This window comes from Schistosoma haematobium, chromosome ZW, assembly GCF_000699445.3.
Source record: "Schistosoma haematobium chromosome ZW, whole genome shotgun sequence".
Classification (NCBI taxonomy): Eukaryota; Metazoa; Platyhelminthes; class Trematoda; order Strigeidida; family Schistosomatidae; genus Schistosoma; species Schistosoma haematobium.
The window spans coordinates 48233185-48251768 of NC_067195.1; the positions used below are offsets into that span (position 1 = coordinate 48233185).

General features: G+C 41.8%; 2 protein-coding genes across 6 annotated transcripts; one reads left to right on the plus strand and one right to left on the minus strand.

Annotated features, from left to right (window-relative positions):
- Positions 1-412: 412 nt before the first annotated feature.
- On the plus strand, positions 413-4763 carry MS3_00003740 (uncharacterized protein). Of its 5 annotated transcripts, XM_051211596.1 has the most exons (11): positions 413-502; positions 536-662; positions 699-969; positions 1005-1029; positions 1063-1150; positions 1180-1329; positions 1372-1582; positions 2643-2736; positions 2863-2877; positions 2909-2992; positions 3034-4763. In XM_051211596.1, exons 1-8 carry the CDS (start codon positions 462-464, stop codon positions 2729-2731), a joined length of 1002 nt encoding a protein of 333 aa, XP_051071675.1. In that variant the 5' UTR covers positions 413-461; the 3' UTR covers positions 2732-2736; positions 2863-2877; positions 2909-2992; positions 3034-4763. The 5 variants fall into 5 exon arrangements, with proteins under 5 accessions (XP_051071675.1, XP_051071676.1, XP_051071674.1 ...); XM_051211597.1 differs by having other exon boundaries at positions 1005-1150; positions 2643-2992; XM_051211599.1 differs by lacking the exon at positions 3034-4763 and having other exon boundaries at positions 1201-1329; positions 2643-2992.
- Positions 4764-5154: 391 nt separating this feature from the next.
- DPH5 (diphthine synthase) lies at positions 5155-16530 on the minus strand. The gene is made up of 4 exons (XM_051211601.1): positions 10322-16530; positions 9978-10274; positions 9727-9947; positions 5155-5880 (listed from the first exon to the last, which is right to left on the minus strand). Exons 2-4 carry the CDS (start codon positions 10249-10251, stop codon positions 5386-5388), a joined length of 990 nt encoding a protein of 329 aa, XP_051071679.1. The 5' UTR covers positions 10252-10274; positions 10322-16530; the 3' UTR covers positions 5155-5385.
- Positions 16531-18584: the final 2054 nt, after the last annotated feature.

The following is an 18584-nucleotide window of genomic DNA, read 5'->3' on the forward strand; positions in this document are numbered from 1 at the left end:
CGACCATCTTTCATTGTTCTGAGGTAGATACCTGTTTCTATCCGACGCGGATCAGCTCATGAAGACAAACTTCTACCGGAGTGGCCTAATATTGGATTATCATATACCGAACGATGACCCTCGTATTAATATTCCCGATCTTTTCCCTTCATCTAGGACTGATAGTTAGAAAGGATACTCTAAGAAGGTACAAATACCGAGATCAGATCGTCTACGTCTGAATTTCCGCTTTTCCCACTAAGCAATGAATTAGCCACCAGAACACGTAATATCAGCACCTTACGTCAATATATTCAACACGAGACTGGACCACTACGATGTAACAAACTGCAAGGGTTATTATAAGTCGATAAACATCCTATCCCTACTACTGAAGACTGAGAATTGTTAATTGAAGACAGTTACGTAGCCTGCATTTCCGGTTTCGGGGCGGGTATTTCGTTACGGTTGTTGCGTAGGAAATGGGTCGCAAGAAGAGGAAGCAACTGAAGCCATGGTGTTGGTATGTGAGATTCAAAACACTGATAATCCCTAGGTATTGCAATCGGGAGTTTGACGACGAGAAGATTCTAATCCAACATCAAAAGGCAAAACACTTCAAATGTCCTTATTGTCACAGAAAATTGTTCACCGGTCCTGGTTTGTCGATTCATTGCAACCAAGTAAGTCACGACATTCGTCAATATTCAAAACATCAGGTTCACAAAGAGAAGCTGGATAAGATTCCTAATGCCTTGCCAAACAGAACAAGCACTGTCATTGATATATACGGCATGTCCGGTATTCCGGAAGTAGATATGATCGAACATGAAAGACAGAAATTTGGGTTAGAAGGTGAAGACGAACCACCAGAGAAAATAGCCAAAGAAGATGAAAGTGCCCCGTTTTACCCACCACCGCCTATCCACCCTGCACTGCCTTTCATGCAGACCTTGTGTCCACCTATAGCACCTTTCGGACATATTGGACGTAAGTTAAAATTGATTCTAATTCCGAGTATCTAGTTCACACCCTACCTCCTCATTTGAAGTAAGTTTTGTTAACCCTGGATGATTTGTGTAGTTCAGTACACTATGTACCACCACCACCGCCTCCTCCTCCTCCTGCAGCTCCCGCTCCTCCTCAGCCAGCTACTCCAAATGACGAAAAGGTAAGTTCACTTTGAGTTTTATTGTACAGTCCCCTACAACTACTCCGAAGGCTACTTTTCCTGCCTATTCATCTCCATCGTCTAACGTGAAAGCCAACGTGTCCAAAGTCCCGAAGCCCACGTCTGGGGTTAATGGAGTAACCATCGAGTTAATTCATCCCGATGAAGACTTGTCCCTAGTGAGTTTGATTTTTTTTTTTTACTTCATCTAATGAACTCAGGAGGAATTAAGAGCTGAGTTGCCGCGATACAAAACTATTGTTGAGAATGCAGCAAAAAAGATTATACCTCCTCCTATCCCTATAACTCTGGGACTAACGACTCCAAGTTTCATACCTCCACAGTCCACACAGATTGTGTATCCTCCGATTGTGCCTACAGCCTCCGTCCAGATGCCGTTTGCTTACGCACCTGGATTTATCCCTCCGCCTGGTAGGTGGTGTGCATAAAGTATTTTTGGTGTAGTTTTTCTTAACGTTGATGCACAACATTCGTGTCGTATTAAAATGTAACTAGTGGTTCTTTTTCAAAGATTTGTAAATTGTTAATTAATGTGAGTGTCTTTTAAAATATGAGGATTCGAACCTGTTAGCATACCACAAATTTCATTGATTACCCTTACATTGACAAAACCTAATTTATGAGCCTTCGTGTAATATCGAAGTCATTTTACATCAATGTCAGTGGAATTATTAGTATAATTCTATCTACCGGCTGAAACTACCAACCCGTTCCACACTTTTTAACTTCACCATAACAGCGAATTTGAGTGATGAGAGGGTTGACTAAATGCAGTTATGGTTAATTTTATGGCATCGTTCATTGGTTTTAATTGTCTTTGAGATTAGTTCCCCCAGTGGAAGTCGGAAATTTTTCCTTGTGCAAAATATTGATTCACCTACATGGATTCCGTCTCACATGACAAAAGGAGACGCATCACTACTTCATATTGAGGTAAAACTTGACTATTGTCTTCCGTGCAATACGATTTAATCCCCACATAAACTTACGTAGTATCACTATCCTTCAAAACGGGACATTAGTCCATTAAGGCTGACAATTTAAATCAGGTAGACAAGTGCAGAGTTCATATTTGGAATGGGCATGAATATCGCAATCAACGGTTACAGGCATGGCTTAAAAACAGGCAAAAAAGCATCTCTGTATTACCTCAGGTTTTTAGTTACGACAGTCTTCGGGAACTTATTTAACTGGATTATACTTTCTCAAATCATACTCTCGATGCCCAGTCTCGTCGATTACGTTATCTACTCTTAGATTTCGCATAAGTTTCATCCCATTGTTGGAAAAATGTATAATTCACGACAATTACATGTGGATATGTCTTGTATTCACGTAATTTCTGTTTAAAATTTCACAGTACTCAGTTTCTTGATAATTCTCACATAATGAGCATAAACTCACTACGACATGAAATTCACTATTAATTTTAACCAGTCTTAAAACTACCGTGTTTTCTTCTGACTTACAGCTTTCGGGTTGCCGACGATGCAACCTCAAATCGCACCTGCTCCAGGTCAACTTACACCCTGGGCTGGAATGCCACAGTTACGGTTCTAACGCAAGTCAGTCGTTCGTACGTTTATCCAAAGCTTGTGATCTGAACTTTAACTGATCATGTGTTGTACATTTAACTTTAACTATGTTAATCGTAAACAAACTTACTTTGCGTTTCTTGTTTTCTTTTAAAGTGTGCTGGAAACAATGTAAGTCAAACTAATGAAATATATCTGGTAGGTCATTATTTTAAACAGCCCAGTATAATGTGATCGCCGATGTACACTGGTTCCTCGGTGAAAAAATTCTGTTTTGGATAGAAAGGTGAGCGGTGCTTTTACGATTAAATATAGGAAAATATCCAGATACTTAAAGGTCAGCACAGTATATCGCACATTACACGAGTACTTCACGTAGTTCAGATGGATCATAAAACCCAGTGCATCCACACCTTGATGCTTAAAGGTAGGTTTTTGTCATAGGGAATAGGGGTAAGTAGCATTGTTTTATTTCATTGTCATGTGGGTAAAGACATGTTGCCGCATAGATTGAGAAGTCAAACTACAGCAAGGTTCGCAGGTCAGCGTGTTTTTATTTGTGAACTGGTCTACACAGCTTATCATAGGCAATAGTTCACACGTTCAACCTGTCAAATTTAGGGTAAAATAACGATTGTTCGAAATGTACCAAAATTCCCGACATTAAGAAAATAAGCAGTAAAGGCTTTGGTCTTGGATACTGGTTACTAAGCAAGAGAGTCTAAGCAGTCTATTGTGTCGTGTTAACCAAGATAGTATCTCGTCCGTTACGAAAGTAGTCTTCACGACCGTCGCAAGTCAGTGACTACTGTTCCTAAGTGATATGACGGCAGTAAGGTGTTTTCCTCAGACAACCAGCATAATAACCGATGCTAGCTTTTCTCGGAGGGCGGATGTGCTTACCTCGCCTTATCTGGCGGATTCCTGTCTCCAGGGGTAAGGTCTCAACTTGTGCGGAGGTTGTGTGTGGCCGGCCTTATAAAGTTGTTCCCTGAGTACTGCGGTCACGCCGTCGGGTGACTAAAACCAACTCTAACCCAGTTTTTTTTAGGTGCATGTAGAGGAGCTTTTAGACGGTATGTGAACCGTGAAGTGATAACCGCCTCGTTATCTAACAGCACTAAAGACTATCGAAGTGCACTCTTTGGACTTAGTATATATTAGTAAGTTTATTGCATTCCTAAACCTAGTCAGTCTTTCCACACCTGGGATTGGATTTACAATGCTTCGCCTTTGATCAGTTTGCTTATAGGGATTTACTAGCTGAGAATTTACGGAGTCCTGTCGCTTGTGTTTCAGTACCTTCATTGTTTCTGACTCAGTGTTGTAACATACCGTTAGCGGGCAGTGAAACAATCTTTATTCGGCGTCAATCGGTCTAGTTGTTAGTTCATGATGTAATACTAGCCCTATTAATCAAAGGAATGCAATCAAATACCAAGTAATATAGTCTGATGTAACAGCAGTTGTATGTCCTTGAGAGAACAACAATCGAAAACTTGAAAAGTGCCAGTCCATATTATCCTAGGTTGTTAACACTGTTAGGTGTAAGGACGCCTCGAGCAGTCCCGACACTTACTTCGAAGCGAATAATCAATCCTTTTAAGGTGGACTTTTATTTTGGAAATCGTGTGTTGCAGTTTTACGCAACAGTCATGTGGCTGAACGTCTTGCAGTGACCACTAAGATTTCGCTGCTTGGTAAGCTGTGTTGCTTGAGTTATTCAGTATTTCGTAACCAAGTATACCTCTGTCGATCTCGACAGTTCGCGTAACATGTACGTCACTTCACAACCTTGTCGGCTTATTATTTCTAGCTGCTTTACCTCGCCAACAAGAATGATACATCCTAATACAGGTTAGTAAGATTAAACCCAGTCCTTGTATACTACTCCACTAGTTGGTCAACGCTAATACAAAAAATGTAGCGGAAACACCAAATTCAACCAGCTAAATCCCACAGGTTGCCTTTTTCAGTTGTTTTTCCAGGTATTTTTTACAAGTGATCAACCCGCCAACTTCTGTACATTTGATATTCAATATATTATCTTCAATAAAGCATGTGTTCTTCCCATGTCTTAAAGTGCGTATCCGCTCTCCGTTGTTGGTGTGTAAGTGATGTAGTATAAACCGACCTACTTCCTCCATATTTGCTTTTCCGATTCCCCATCAATGGACGTAATATTCCACAGGTGGTTCGTAATGAGGCTGTAACAAGCGTTATTCTTAGCATCTTTCAAGCTCACTCAAAGATATTTTGGGATGCAAAACATTTAAACCCGAAGTTTTTATGAGCTAATTATAGGGTGGCTTGTATTCTATAAACTCGCGGAAGTTGACAAGTGATTATTCAAAAGAACTATACGGGGGAAATACTTACGGTCACAATTGTAAGGATATATGACATAACTAGTGACAAGCGAAATTACTTGATCTCGTTCGACAAACTAATTTATGGAACGTGACCGGCGTCCATGCTGAGGCGAGACCGCCGAGTTGTGCTTTGATTACGTGCGGATCTGTGACGCTTTTTAAATCATGAATAAGTAGGGGATCGGTGGTTTGGTTGTTCGACTATCGCACTGCAGAATAGACATAACAGAAGTTCAGTACCCTATAGCGAACGCAACGGTTAGGATAAAGTACAAGACATCTTTTGTCAGATAAGTGGTATATAATACTAATTGTGATCTAGCGTAGGCTGCATGGTGCGAACTATTTCGTTGTGTAGGTTTATTGCATCCTGATAAGCTTCGAGAACATTATCTATATTTCCTCGTGTGGTGTAAAATATAGGCAGGAATTTTTGACTCCCGACATCGGCTCGGTATCGAGCAACCAAGAATTCTGATTCCAGCTCGTGTATTAACCCAGGTATGATTATACTATGCGGGGGGTTTCCAAAGTCAAAACCCTTTTCCCCTGGGTTTAAGTAGGCTTCATTGATATCACTTATTGTTGAAACAACGATTTTCTGGTCATCACATCCTAATCGGGATAAGCAAATTACAATACAGGACGTCATAACAGCTGTATTTCCTTTGCTCCGCTGATCATCTGCTTTTCTATTACTGACGTCCACTATTTGGTGTACAGCTTCACAGCAGGACATAAAGCGGGAGGGTTCGTAGACTTTGCGGTCACGTAGGATGTTTTCCAAAGAACGCTCCTTTACCTAAGGAAGTAAAGAAATGTTGACCAGATAAGCAAATTAATGTTATGTTAAGTGAAGCATCATATACATATACATTTCGTCTGTGAGTTATACATGTATTGCATGCCAAATTTGGCCACATTTCTGTTCCTGATTCAAGTTAACGTTCAGAATCTGAACGTCTTGATTACGATAGAAGCGTGTTTCACACATTAATTAAAACAGAGAACTGTTCAAGAGAACGGCCTGGTCATTTTATCTGATAGACTTCAACTTAGCTTGGTCACGACACTTCCAGAATTGGAACAATATGCACTCAGACTTCATGGTCAACATTCAAAAGAATTCTAAGCGTCTTTATCTTAGGACCAAGTAGATTAGATCTTGCGGATTTCTCACCACGATTTTAGCTCGCTCTTTGTTACTGTGTTTGACATACAACACCTTATGTATTGTTGCATTACTTATTTATACTTAGATAAAACTTGTGGCGATGTTATATATTATTAGCAGTAACTTCGGTTGCACTGTGCATTTAAATAAATCCTATCGTGCATCGAAGTGAAATAAAATGTATTTAAGGACAACTCAGCAGTATATGTCAGGTTTTCTTATTTACTCGCCTACACAACAGGTGACGCAATTAGGCAGACTTCCTCAGATATCAGACTGTCAGGGCTGTTGAGACTTTCAAGACAAATGAAGCAGTCGACACCATGGTTAATTCAAATGGCACAGGCCAATCATGAAATAACATTAAGCATTGAAAGAGAGAGGATCCCATCTTGAGTATGTCTGCATTATCCGCTTAACGTGGTCATAAGGTTGGATCACTCGGCACCTTCACCAAACCGAACTGCATCATATGCGTATCCTAAATCAGCAAATGGATCACCTGACAAATCAAGTCAAACGGTCAGAGCGTTGTCTCCCAAAGAATTCCTATTAACATGTTAAATTAAGATTGAGAAGGAGGAGAACACTGACTAGCGCCACTTGAGGGAATTGGTCTCGATGCCAGTTCGTCATTAGATGTAACTCGACTAGTAGTGTTCGAGTTAATCCACTTCTCTGGTACATCTTTCAACGACGGATACTGCCACAGAACTTCACGATCAATAGAGTTCAACTACGCCTAAGACTCAGGGAATGTAACTACATTCAGATATCGGGAAGTATGTGTATGTCCCAGAACCTGCTGAAGGGTAAATATTTGGTCTGCACATCTACGTTTAGGTTTAGAACCAGCCTGTTTTCTTCGGGTTCGCTCTACATGAGCTCTAGTTTGGCGTCAAAGTATTGTTGAGGCTAGTATTTTCGACACCACATTAGTCAAGCGAATCCCTTTGTGACTGACACAAGAGGATTCCTGTTTTTATGGACTGAGACGGCAAGTGGTCGAGACCAGTCAGATAAGGTTATGTTCAGTTTTCATATGCTAGCTGGAATCTTAGTACGACTGCAAAAACTTTACCACTATGCTTAAACATCTTGTGTTATTTAATCAAAACCTTACACCTATCGATTAGAGCTTTTTCAACTTCACTAAGAGATGGGGGACTCGTGCCAAGTTTCCATCCAGGATGCATAAAGGTGGTGTGCAACAGCCAGTTGAAATGTTCCCCAAGGTGTTCTGCCCAGCATCTCAATCTACTGAGTGAACAATATTAATCCCAAAAAGATTTTCAGGAATACGTAAAGAAAAGAGGTCGAACTATACATTGTGAAGTCAGATAATTAGTCACAAAAAGGTAATTCATTACATGCTACTGTTGTTCATTAACTTACAGTATCTGGTTTACCCAAACAGTAGGTCAAGTAATCAAAGTTTAGACATCAAGTTAACAAAATACACTAGTTATCCACTCTCTAGAATATATATCGATGTAAAATCGTGACCTTAGGATTTAAGACCGTCAACAGATCAGCGCATATTACTACACTTAACAGCTACAGTTAAGTTTGACACTCCAGGATATCTTAGTGTAGTCGGTACAAAATGGCTGACGTCGGTCGTCTATTTGTTTGAACACAAACAATGGTACAAAGGAGTACCAACTATGTATGCGCCACACAATAAAAATGAGGTTTTGAAGAAATAGAGAGTGGAAGGCGAGTATAATAAAAACCGCAACAATGAACAGGAATTATTGTATGACAGTGAAACAGTAGTAATAATAATAGGGGGGAAGTTAATTTAGAAAACAAACAACAGGAAAGGATTCTTACAATTAGAGAGCTATTCCTGATAGTCTGAAGCCATTGTGCTGCACTATCTCTAGGACCTCAACCAGGAAGTCGCGCAAGACTAACAGAGGCTATTTCTGTATAGCTTTCTTTCACAGCAATTAGCTGACATCAATCCATTTAGGGCGATGAATTTGTTGGCCACTGAAATGTAAGATAAGGTTAGAGCAAACAATGCAATGATCAGTCAGGATAAGTACTTCAAAAGAAGTAGCAGTCTTGTATACGACCACGCCAGCGGTAGCTGATCGCAATGTGATTAATCTGAGTCTGTTTGAGATGTAGAGGGAGGACTCCAGGTACCACATCGGCGATAACTGCGACGATGGTTAGCACTAGCAAGGAACAGGTTGAAGTCTATGCAAAGTTGCAGTAGACAGTCGCCGTTATCCGACTTGTGACCAACAAGTACTGACTGGCCACCCAAACGACTCTCCTGTACTAAGGCGCCTGGCCTGTCTATTTAAGTCTCCGGCTAGTACTACAATATCTGTCGATCATACTTTCTGTAGGACAACACTCGACTACTGTTAAAACCAATCCTCATCCGAGGTGCAATGTGTCAGAGCGTAGACGAAGATCACAAAAAGACGTCGCTTTTCACACAGATTTTTCCTCAATTTGAGAGCAGTTTTTCTGTGCTTGTGAAACCTGGCCTCTCCGAGCCGAGGATGTTGGACGACTCTCTGTTTGATTATCGTTGTCTCCGACGTATCGCTGACATCCAGTGGCAATACCTTATTAGCAATGCCGATGTTCGGCAACGTGTGCTCGAGCACAGTGACGATACTTCAGTTAGTGCCACCATCTTGAAACACCGAGGGAAGTCGTCTGGGCGAATCCCACACCATACATTATTTTCCGACGCCGAGACCGGATGGAAGACGCGGAGAGGTGGTCAGTGCCCGACAGTGTTGTGACATGAAAGCTGTACAGGACTGGCTTCTGTTGGTCCTTCGCGACTTCCTGTTTGAAGTCTTAGAGATGGTGCAATACAGTGGCTCGAAACTATCGGGAATAGCTTAAAGCAGGAGCCAGTAGCGATCCTGTTGTAACTATCTTCATAAAAGTGAAAGTGACTTCTCTAGTTTCAAGAATCTTTTCCTGCTCCTATTATTATTATATTTACTACGTAATTGGTACCCCTTTGTACCAATGTTTATGTGTTCAATTAAGTAAATTTAAATGTAAACGACTCAGTTGCTTGACCATCGTCCGTCTATTTGGACAGAAGTGAAGTCACCAAAATGTGAGAGACTGGTTTATACCTTATTTTATTTGATCCAAAAAGCATTGTGAGAACTACTATGTATTATGTGAACACACTAGGCTAACAACCATGTGCTTTTTTCAGTTTTGCGAGATTAGCTAGATTCACCAAAACCGCAAGAAGTGAGCTCACGGAAAATCTGTTTAGAACAAATATGGGAGATCAAAAAAAGAATATAGTGGACTTATGTTAATGTACGTGGTTATTGAGAAAAATGTGTGATGGATTGGTGATAAAATAGATTTGTTTATTTACAAAAAATCACTAATTTTGAAATTCAGTTTAAAAAGTCTTGAGTGTCTGACAAGCAGTTAAGAAGTGAGTATTATATGCAAATAGAGTTACTTTACCTTGATATCCAGCAAACATAGTGTATGAAATCCGCTTCTCATATTCATTATTATTCTGTCATAAAAGCTTTCCGGATGACCAAATTCATCCCACAAAGGGATTGATACAGTTGCACCAAAGTTATAGAGCTGCAAGCCACAACAACCGACTGCAGTTATAACTGACGCATTGTGAATAATTTGGTAAGATATATTTTTTTCTACAGCTCTCAATATAATATCTGAAAAAATATTAGCACTTTCTCACTAACCACTATGTGTAGTTGCTCCTAAAGGATCACCTACTACAAGAAACGCGACGTCATGGTTCTTCGCTCGATCTATAATTTCACTGCTTTGCTCCACGAATTCCCGATCGGCTGGAAGTATGCATTTTCCACTGATATCCAATACCTTGAACTCTTCCTCAGAGAATATAGAAGTGTAACTATCCAGGTACACATAATCACACTTTTTGAGTACATCATAACCCTTCATTGTCAAATCTGAGAAGGAACCTAAACCCAGGCCTACTAAGTACAGCATTGCGTCATGTACAAATATATCTGCTAAAATTTTAAATATTTATTGCTTTGTGGTTTGATACACTGGTTACCTGAAAACAAATGAGAATTGTTAGTTACATTTTAACTGACGAGTAGATATGAATTCAATGGGGTGGTACTTTTGATCCTTATAATTTTTTATTTATTTGAACACAAATATTGGTACAAGAGGGCACCAAATACATAAGCGCCACACAAAACAATGAGAATTTGAAAAGCAGGATAAAAAAATTAAGGAGAGTAAAAAAAGAACAATAACGAACAGATTAGTGTAAGGTAGTGTAATAATAATAATGGGGGAAACAGAAACGTACAATCAGAAGAATTCTTTCAGTTAAGGAAGAAGCAATCACTTTTTGTGAAGAAAGTAAAAGAAGCCTACAGCAGGATTTCCACTGGCTCCTATTATGAGCCATATCTGATAACGTCTCTAGCCACTGTGTTGCACCATCTCTCAGACCCCAACCAGGGAGTCGTGAAGGACCAACACAAGCCAGCCCTTTGCAAATTTCTTTCATACCACGACACTATGTCATACACTGACCACCTCTCCGCTTTCTCAAACCAGTCTCAGCGTCGGCAAATAATGCACGACGTGGAATTGTCTGAGACGATATTCGTAGAACATGTCCAAGCCACCGAAGTCGGTGTTTCAAGATGGTGACATCGATTGCATTATCATCTCTGTGCCCGAACACACGATGCCGAACCCCTGCATTACTAACATGGTGTTGACACTGGATGTCAGCAATCCTTCGGAGACAACGAAGATCGAACACAGAGAGTCGTCTAACATCCTCAACTCGGAGAGACCAGGTTTCACAAGGATAGAGCAAAACTGCTCTCACCGACGCGTTGTATATTCGACCTTTTACAGCCAGACTAACATCACGAAGGCGCCAAAGATGGCCCAGGTTGGCCTAAGCCGCTCTGGCTTTCACTATACGTGCATTGGTCTCATCACTCACGCCACCACCAGCATTTATGCAGCTACCTAGATACACGAACTTTTCGACTACTTCTATCTGCTCACCATCCAGGGTGAGCACAGGATTAGGATCCTGCCAGTCTTGTAGAAGTGCTTTGCACTTCGAAGGTGCAAAGCACATACCATACCTACGGACATTGATTGCCAACTGATTAAGTACGGATTGCATCGCTTAGACATTATCGCACAGTAAGACAATATCATCCGCATACTCAAGGTCGAGAAGTCTTTCTCCAGGCAGCAGATCCACACCGCCATTACTTACATCCATCAGAGCTGTTCCCAGAATGTCATCGATGGCAAAGTTGGAGAGGAATGGTGAGATTGGGCACCCTGTCTAACCCCACTGCTTGAATGGAACAATGGAGAGAGGTGGTTGTATGCCCTCACTCTGCCTGAGGTGTTTGCATATAGGGCTTTTAGGATGTTAATAAACTTCTCAGGCATACCCTTCTTCAATAGACAATCCAAGAGAACAGTCCTGTTCAACGAATCGAAGGCAGTCCTGATGTCAAGAAACACTACGATTGTTGGCCTTTGATAAGTATTACGGTGTTCTAACGTTTAGTGGAGGGTGAAGATATGATCAATACATCCTCGACCAGAACGAAACCCAGCCTGCTCCTCGCGAGTCAATCTTTCTCGGGTTTTGAACAACCTACGAAGTATGACGGAAGCCAAAAGCTTGGACGCAATCTGAAGTAGATTTAACCCCCGATATTTGTTACAGGAACGACGTGAACCCTGTTTAAAGATAAGGGACAACTATCGACTTGTCCCATGATGTTGGTACACTCTCTAGTTCCCAGACCTTTGTAAACAACGTCATCAGTTCCGTAGTCAGAAAGTCACCACCATTTTTAAAAACAGCCGGAGGTAAGTCATTTGGGCCCAGTGATTTGTATCGCTTCAAGAGTTGGAGTTCCTTGCGGACTTCCGCCTCATTTGGTGGATTAGTCGTTACCGGCCATGGAGTGCAGTACAGTCTAACCGATGTTGCCGGAGCAGCAGGCCAATTGAACTGCTCTTTGAACAATTCTGACCATCGTCCAGCCCTATCTGTTGTCTGACCTGCATGAGTGTGCGGACGCTGAAGGCAGCCAGTTTGGATGGTGCACGTGGTCTCAGCAAAACTGCTTCAGTATTCGTACTCGGTGGTAGCATACAATTTTTAACCAGGCGGTGACTCGAGAACGTTCAGACAGAGCCGAATTTCCACCATAGGCGAGCTGCAGTATAAGTCGAAAAATAAGGATAGACAGAGTGGGAATAAAAGAGAGTGAATAAATGACGTAGTAAATAATAATAATAATAACGTGAATCGTTTGATTGCTAATCGAAGCAAGAAAACTATTTTCCATAATTATCGACAGTTCATCATATTTGTGTGGACTGTGATACTGCCCGGGTGCCCAAACCGAACCAGGTGGTTTTCTTAGGGGGCCACACCCCGAGCCTTCGACCTAAAGTTCTAACCCACAAGGCAGTGGGGCATCGTGAGAAGATGCAGTCCCATGGAAGCCGGTGACCAACAATTGGTTCACACGCCATTTGTTCCCTCAGGATACTGGAGCCCATATGCACCATTGGTTTGTGATCCGGTTAAAGCGCCGGACAATCGCTTTTCGTCCTCTCATTTTCGTAAACAACACCCGTGCCACGAGAAGGCAGTAAGTAGGACTTCCCTGGCAGAGGCTGTATACGTGTGGCCGTGTGAGAACATTTCTAGAGGGAGGGCGAGCCCACCCCACTCTCGGCCATACCAGGGCATTTGGGGGCTTATAATTTTTTGGCACTGACGTAACAAAATAATTTATAGTGTACCAATTAATCGACAGGAATGCAAATCGTTTATCGAAGTACCAAGTGTCTCAAGTCGATCAACGATACAGGAAAGGACTCATAATACTTGATTGCGAACTGGCTAGAATTAGAACAGTCAAGTGGCTAGACAACCACCTATTGGACACCTGTAGCCGTGCCGAAATAACAAGCGAGCGCGAAGAAACAGATCGGCTTATACAAGCTCATGACATGGTTATTGGAGAAACCAAACAATGTGTTCTGAACTACAGATATTGAAACTTGCATGAGGTTTTTATCATAAACTGGGTTATTACTGTTTTCCTAGTACGCTGTCAAACCATAGAACTAGTTACAATAACCCACCCTCTCTATTTTGGGAAAACCGAAGGATTTTGGGGTTTTCCCCAATCTTCCAAGTTTGGGGAAATCCCCAAAGTTAAATGTCCGTCACCAATGTTAGAGAGAAATATTGGTGAACTTCCCAACCACTGGGGAGAATTTAGGGATTTGGTGCCATTTCCCCAAAATGGGTCAAATTTCCCCAAAATTGGGTGATCGGGTCGATGCAAGCCGTTCACACTTCAGTGAATCTGTTACCTGTTTAAACGTATAACCGGAGACCTCTTGACTTGAGCAGAGGCTCCCCTAATTAAATATGATTAACGTAAAAGACGAGAGAAATAAGTCTTACTGCAGCATTCCAATTCAACCGGAATGTCACGGGGTGTAACGTTACATTCATAAGATTCTGTAATCCGATGTACAATAGCATCCACACATTAGCGATTAGAGAGGAAAACGAAAAATAGTTGGTAAATCATATTAAGATACTACCTTTAGTCCTCAAAGTTACGTCATGTTTCCCTTCAAAGGACTCCTTTGAAATCACTCAGACTAGCTCAGCCTGCAGCGAATTCCTGCATTTGACTGCTCTTCAGGAGTAGGTGTGTCTACAGTTTATTCCGCCCTACTGTGTTCCCAGTTTCTGAGTGTTAGCCCTAGTTTTGTGTTGGGTCTAGGCTTAATTATGTGTTTAAGGGGATATTCAGGAGTATTTGGGTCACCTCAAAGAGGCCTGTACTCTAATGGGTAACGGTTCAGTGATTGGAGGCGCTTGTAGCGGTAAATAAATCCCCAAAGTGAATAGCTTTGTAAGTTTTCGATATTGTATGCTGACCACATTAGTTTTAGTAGACTCACCCAACTGAAGGAGCTCGGTCATGCATCCGCACCAGGTCACGGGTGGCAACGCGTGCTCGACAACCCCTGCAATCGCTGGCCAGATTTGATCAGTCGATCCTCGATATATTGATAGCATATCAAATATATCTTTGAACCTCCTAACTTCTGTATTTTGATTTCACTTGGTGGGTACGATTCATACTAGAAGGTGTTACTGGTTAAAGCTTTGTCAAACTCAAAATACCTGTGGAGTCTTCACGCTCTTCACAAGGTTTGAATTTCACTCCTCGGACTGATTAGTGGCTCACCGTTGGATATGTTCTAGTGTGTCCTTATCCTTTTGGAGTGAGATTGAAAGTAATATGTTTTCGTATTCTAAATGGGGAGGAATAAAACTGTTGAAAATTACGTGGAAAGTTCTTCCTTCAAATTGGCCGTAAATGCGTTTCAACTTTACCAGTGCAAGTTTGCACGGAAGGTATTTTTGTCGCAGTTCGCGTGAGACATCATATCATAAGATGCCAACAATCCTAGGTCTTTTTCAACTAGGGGTACTTCTAGAGAAAAGTTTTCTAGGTTGTAATTGTATTCTGCAAAGTGTCTCAGATGAACTAATTAACACTTTTAAGTGTTATAGTCAAGTCCGTTATCATCTGCCTAACCCTGAAGTCGAGTCAGACCCTCCTGAAGTGCCAGTTTATCCCCTTGGTTGCGTACCTTTCTCCAAAGTTTCACATCATCGGCAAAAAAAGTAATTCTGACAACACCTACTGTGGAAGATCGTTTATATGAATGAAGAAAGAAGAGGTTATAGTATTGAACCCTGGGAGACCCCACTAGGATATTCCATAGCATGAGAAAAAGTGAAGTTAACCCTAACCTTAAAATGTCGATTTTTTGTATATGAAGTGGTATATCCTGCCTCTTGAATGCTACTTCTTATACCTAGTCGTCGCTGATTGTTGTGAAGATTTATTAACCCCCAAAACACGAAGACGACGATCAGATATAACAAGTAGCATTCAAACGACAAGATATATCGGTGGCGACGGGGGGTGGGTCCGAACCCACGCGTGGAAACCCCAATGAACGTATAGAAGATCATGTGTTTAGATTACGTGCTGAAAAATGTGACTTCTACATGGAGTAAATCCGCTGTTTGGAATTCGTAGTCGATAAAAACGGGAGAAGACCTGATCCTGAAAACGTCGAGGCTACTGTTCCATGCCTCCACCGACTGGTGTATCAACCTTACTTTCTTTCTTGAGGATGGTTAGTCATTATGGAGTTTTTCTTCCAGATCTGCATTGCCTCTGAGCTCCTCTTAATCGGTTACTGAAAATGGATACCAAATGGTTCTGGTCAAACGAATGCCAAGAAGCATTCCTAAAACTAAAACAGCTCCTATAATCAAACCTTCTACTTACACACTACGATCCAGACCTTCCAATTATAGCCTCAGCAGATTCCTTAAACTACGGAATCGGAGCAGCAATTTCACATACATACCCTGACGGGTCTGAGAAGGCAGTTGCCTCGCTGTACGACCTCTGACTATGACTGAAAGGAACTACAGTCAGAAGCCCTCTCTATCATATTCGCCGTAAGAAAGTTCCACAAGATGCTATATGGTAGACAGTCCACCCTACTAACAGACCACAAACCGTTACTGACAGTTTTTGGAGAGAAGAAAAGTATCCTTGTATATGCAGCAAACCGTCTACAACGATGGGCAACTACGTTGCTGGGAGATGATTTCAAGATAAAGTATCAACCGTCAACGGATTTTAGACAGGCAGCTGCCCTCCAAAAATTAATTGGTTCACATGCAAAACATGAGGAAGTGCTTGTGGCTGCCGCAGATGCTGAGGTTCACATAGAACTGGCAGACGCAGTTTCCGGACTTCCGGTCTTATTCGAAGCCATTAAAGAAGCTAGTGAGAAGAACAGTACGTTGAAGGTTGTTTGCCGCTGCATACTCAACAAATGGACTTCATCTACGCTACATGGAGAGCTCCTACAACATTTTCGTAGACGAGATTCTTTGACAGTTGTCGATTTGTGCATCATGTTTGGCCACCGTATCGTTATCCCCAAAAATCTTCTACACCATGTCCTTAAGCAGTTCCACAGAGGGTAGCCGGAGATAAGTAAAATGAAGTCACTAGCTCGGAGCTATGCATACTGGACGCCAATGGACCATGATATAGAACAAACATTTCTCAGTTGTCGGTCCCGTCTAGAGGCCGTAACAAATCCGAATAAAACTGAACCACGACCATGGCCCAAAGCGGACGGGCCTTGGCAAAGAAAACAGAAAACACACTAATTTTGCCGAACCAATACAGGGCAGCAATTATTTGGTTGTAGTCGATGCTTTCACAAAATGGTCAGAAGTATATGATATGCCGAAAACATCACAGAGCACAATAGGAAGATTTTCAGGATTGTTTGCTTGCTTTAGGGTTCCAGTGATCTTAGCAACTGACAACGACACTCAGTTAGTGTCTTCTGCTTTTAAACGCTTATGCAGTGAAAATGGCGTATCACATCTACAGTTTCCTCCATACCATCCTCAGTCGCATGGCCAAGCAGGAAGATTCGTGGATACGATAAAAAGAGCTCTGGTCAAATGACGGGGGGCGAATGCCCCAGAGGAAGTGATCAGTATGTTCATGATGTCTTACAGAGTTATCTTCAAACCGGCAGTAGCAGAAGGAAAGTCATCAGCCGAGTGTATGTTCGGAAGGAAAATCCAGGCAATCTTTAACAGTGTATCGCCACCTAGAAAGACACATAAACCCACAAATGAATGTCGTATGGTCACTCGTAGCTTCCAGGTGGGTGAAATGGTACTTGTCAAATCGTATCAAGGTGACAGGAAGTGGGGATCAAGTGTTATAGAAAGTCAGATCGAAAGTGTACTGTACCTAACCCGGAGAAATGTCGAAACGTGTATGGGACACATAAATGAAATTCATAGGGACGACAGAACATTGATCCCACAAAGCCGACCCCCGTTTCAATAGCTCGTGGATTTATCTCAAAAAGACCCTCAGAAGCGCGAATGCAGAAGGGATAAAAACGCAAGGACAAAGCGGCACAACCTTCAGGAGTGACGAACCACAAGAGGAATGCGGTAATCAAGTTAAAAGTGGATAGGAGAAAAAAGTCTTACACAACAGACTTTAAAGGGGGAGGTGTGAAGATGGTCCACGGGTAAACTCGACGAAGCTGTAAGAAGCTCAGAAAGAACCGAAGATATTCCATCCAACCATCTTTCGGAAGAACGTTCCAGAATCCCTGCGTATAGCCTCCCTATTGAACGAATGCTAATAACCCCATGTGTGCGGACTGGATAACTATATTGGTGGTTTCGTCTTTACTAAAAACTATAAGTTCCTGACAGTTTTGTACCATAATTGACACTGCTTGGAATAACATTCCTTTCACTTGTCTTCCGTCTTCTCATTTGCGACTTGGGAAGGTCCTAGCGTATGAGTCATCAAGTTATACGCGGCATATTAATAATCTAACATGAAGTAAGCCAATTAATTGGAGGTGATTTGATACTTAATAGTATTAGCATATTGGTATTACATATATGGTCGACCATACCAAGAGCTTTTTAGAAGTCAAGTTTTGTGACTCCAAATTCCCCTTTGAATCAAACATGGTCGTCCATCGGTCCATAGCGGTCAGCAGGTTGGTTATACAACAGTAACCTTTCCTGAAACCATGTTGTTGGAATGAAAAGAAGTTTGGGGATGATAAATTGTCGTGTGTACGGTCGCTTACTAGGGACTGCGTGTTGGGTCGGCTTCCGGAGAACTTCAACGGAGCCTCCAGAGGCCCAAAAAGGAGCCGAAGGGCCCTAGCCAATCAGAGTATGATGGAACGTTCGAGAATTCCAGCATGGCGTGCTACCATTGGTCGGTAGCATAATATGACGTTAACGGATTGGCTGAAATATGATGTTGATTTAACAGACGCCAACATCTATAAATACCCTTGATTTTCTGTACTAGAATGAACCTTGGGATAAAGTGTTTTCTCCCATACTAGTGTCTTCTCTCTGGAGTTCAAGTCGCTGTGTAGCTTTAGTCTGCGGGTTACGGGAATAGCTTAGGAATCGTATATAGCGTTCAACCTACACGAATTATCAGTGGCGACGGGGATGAAAACCACAATGAATATTTCCTTGAAGCAATTGGAAGCTTACATGGTGCGTCAAGAAAAGAGGTTTGAAGAGTCTCAAATTAGAATCATGGAAACCCTGATGCAGAAATTCTGCCTGTCCGAGAAAAACCCTGCTTCTAGTGAATCTCAAGTATCAC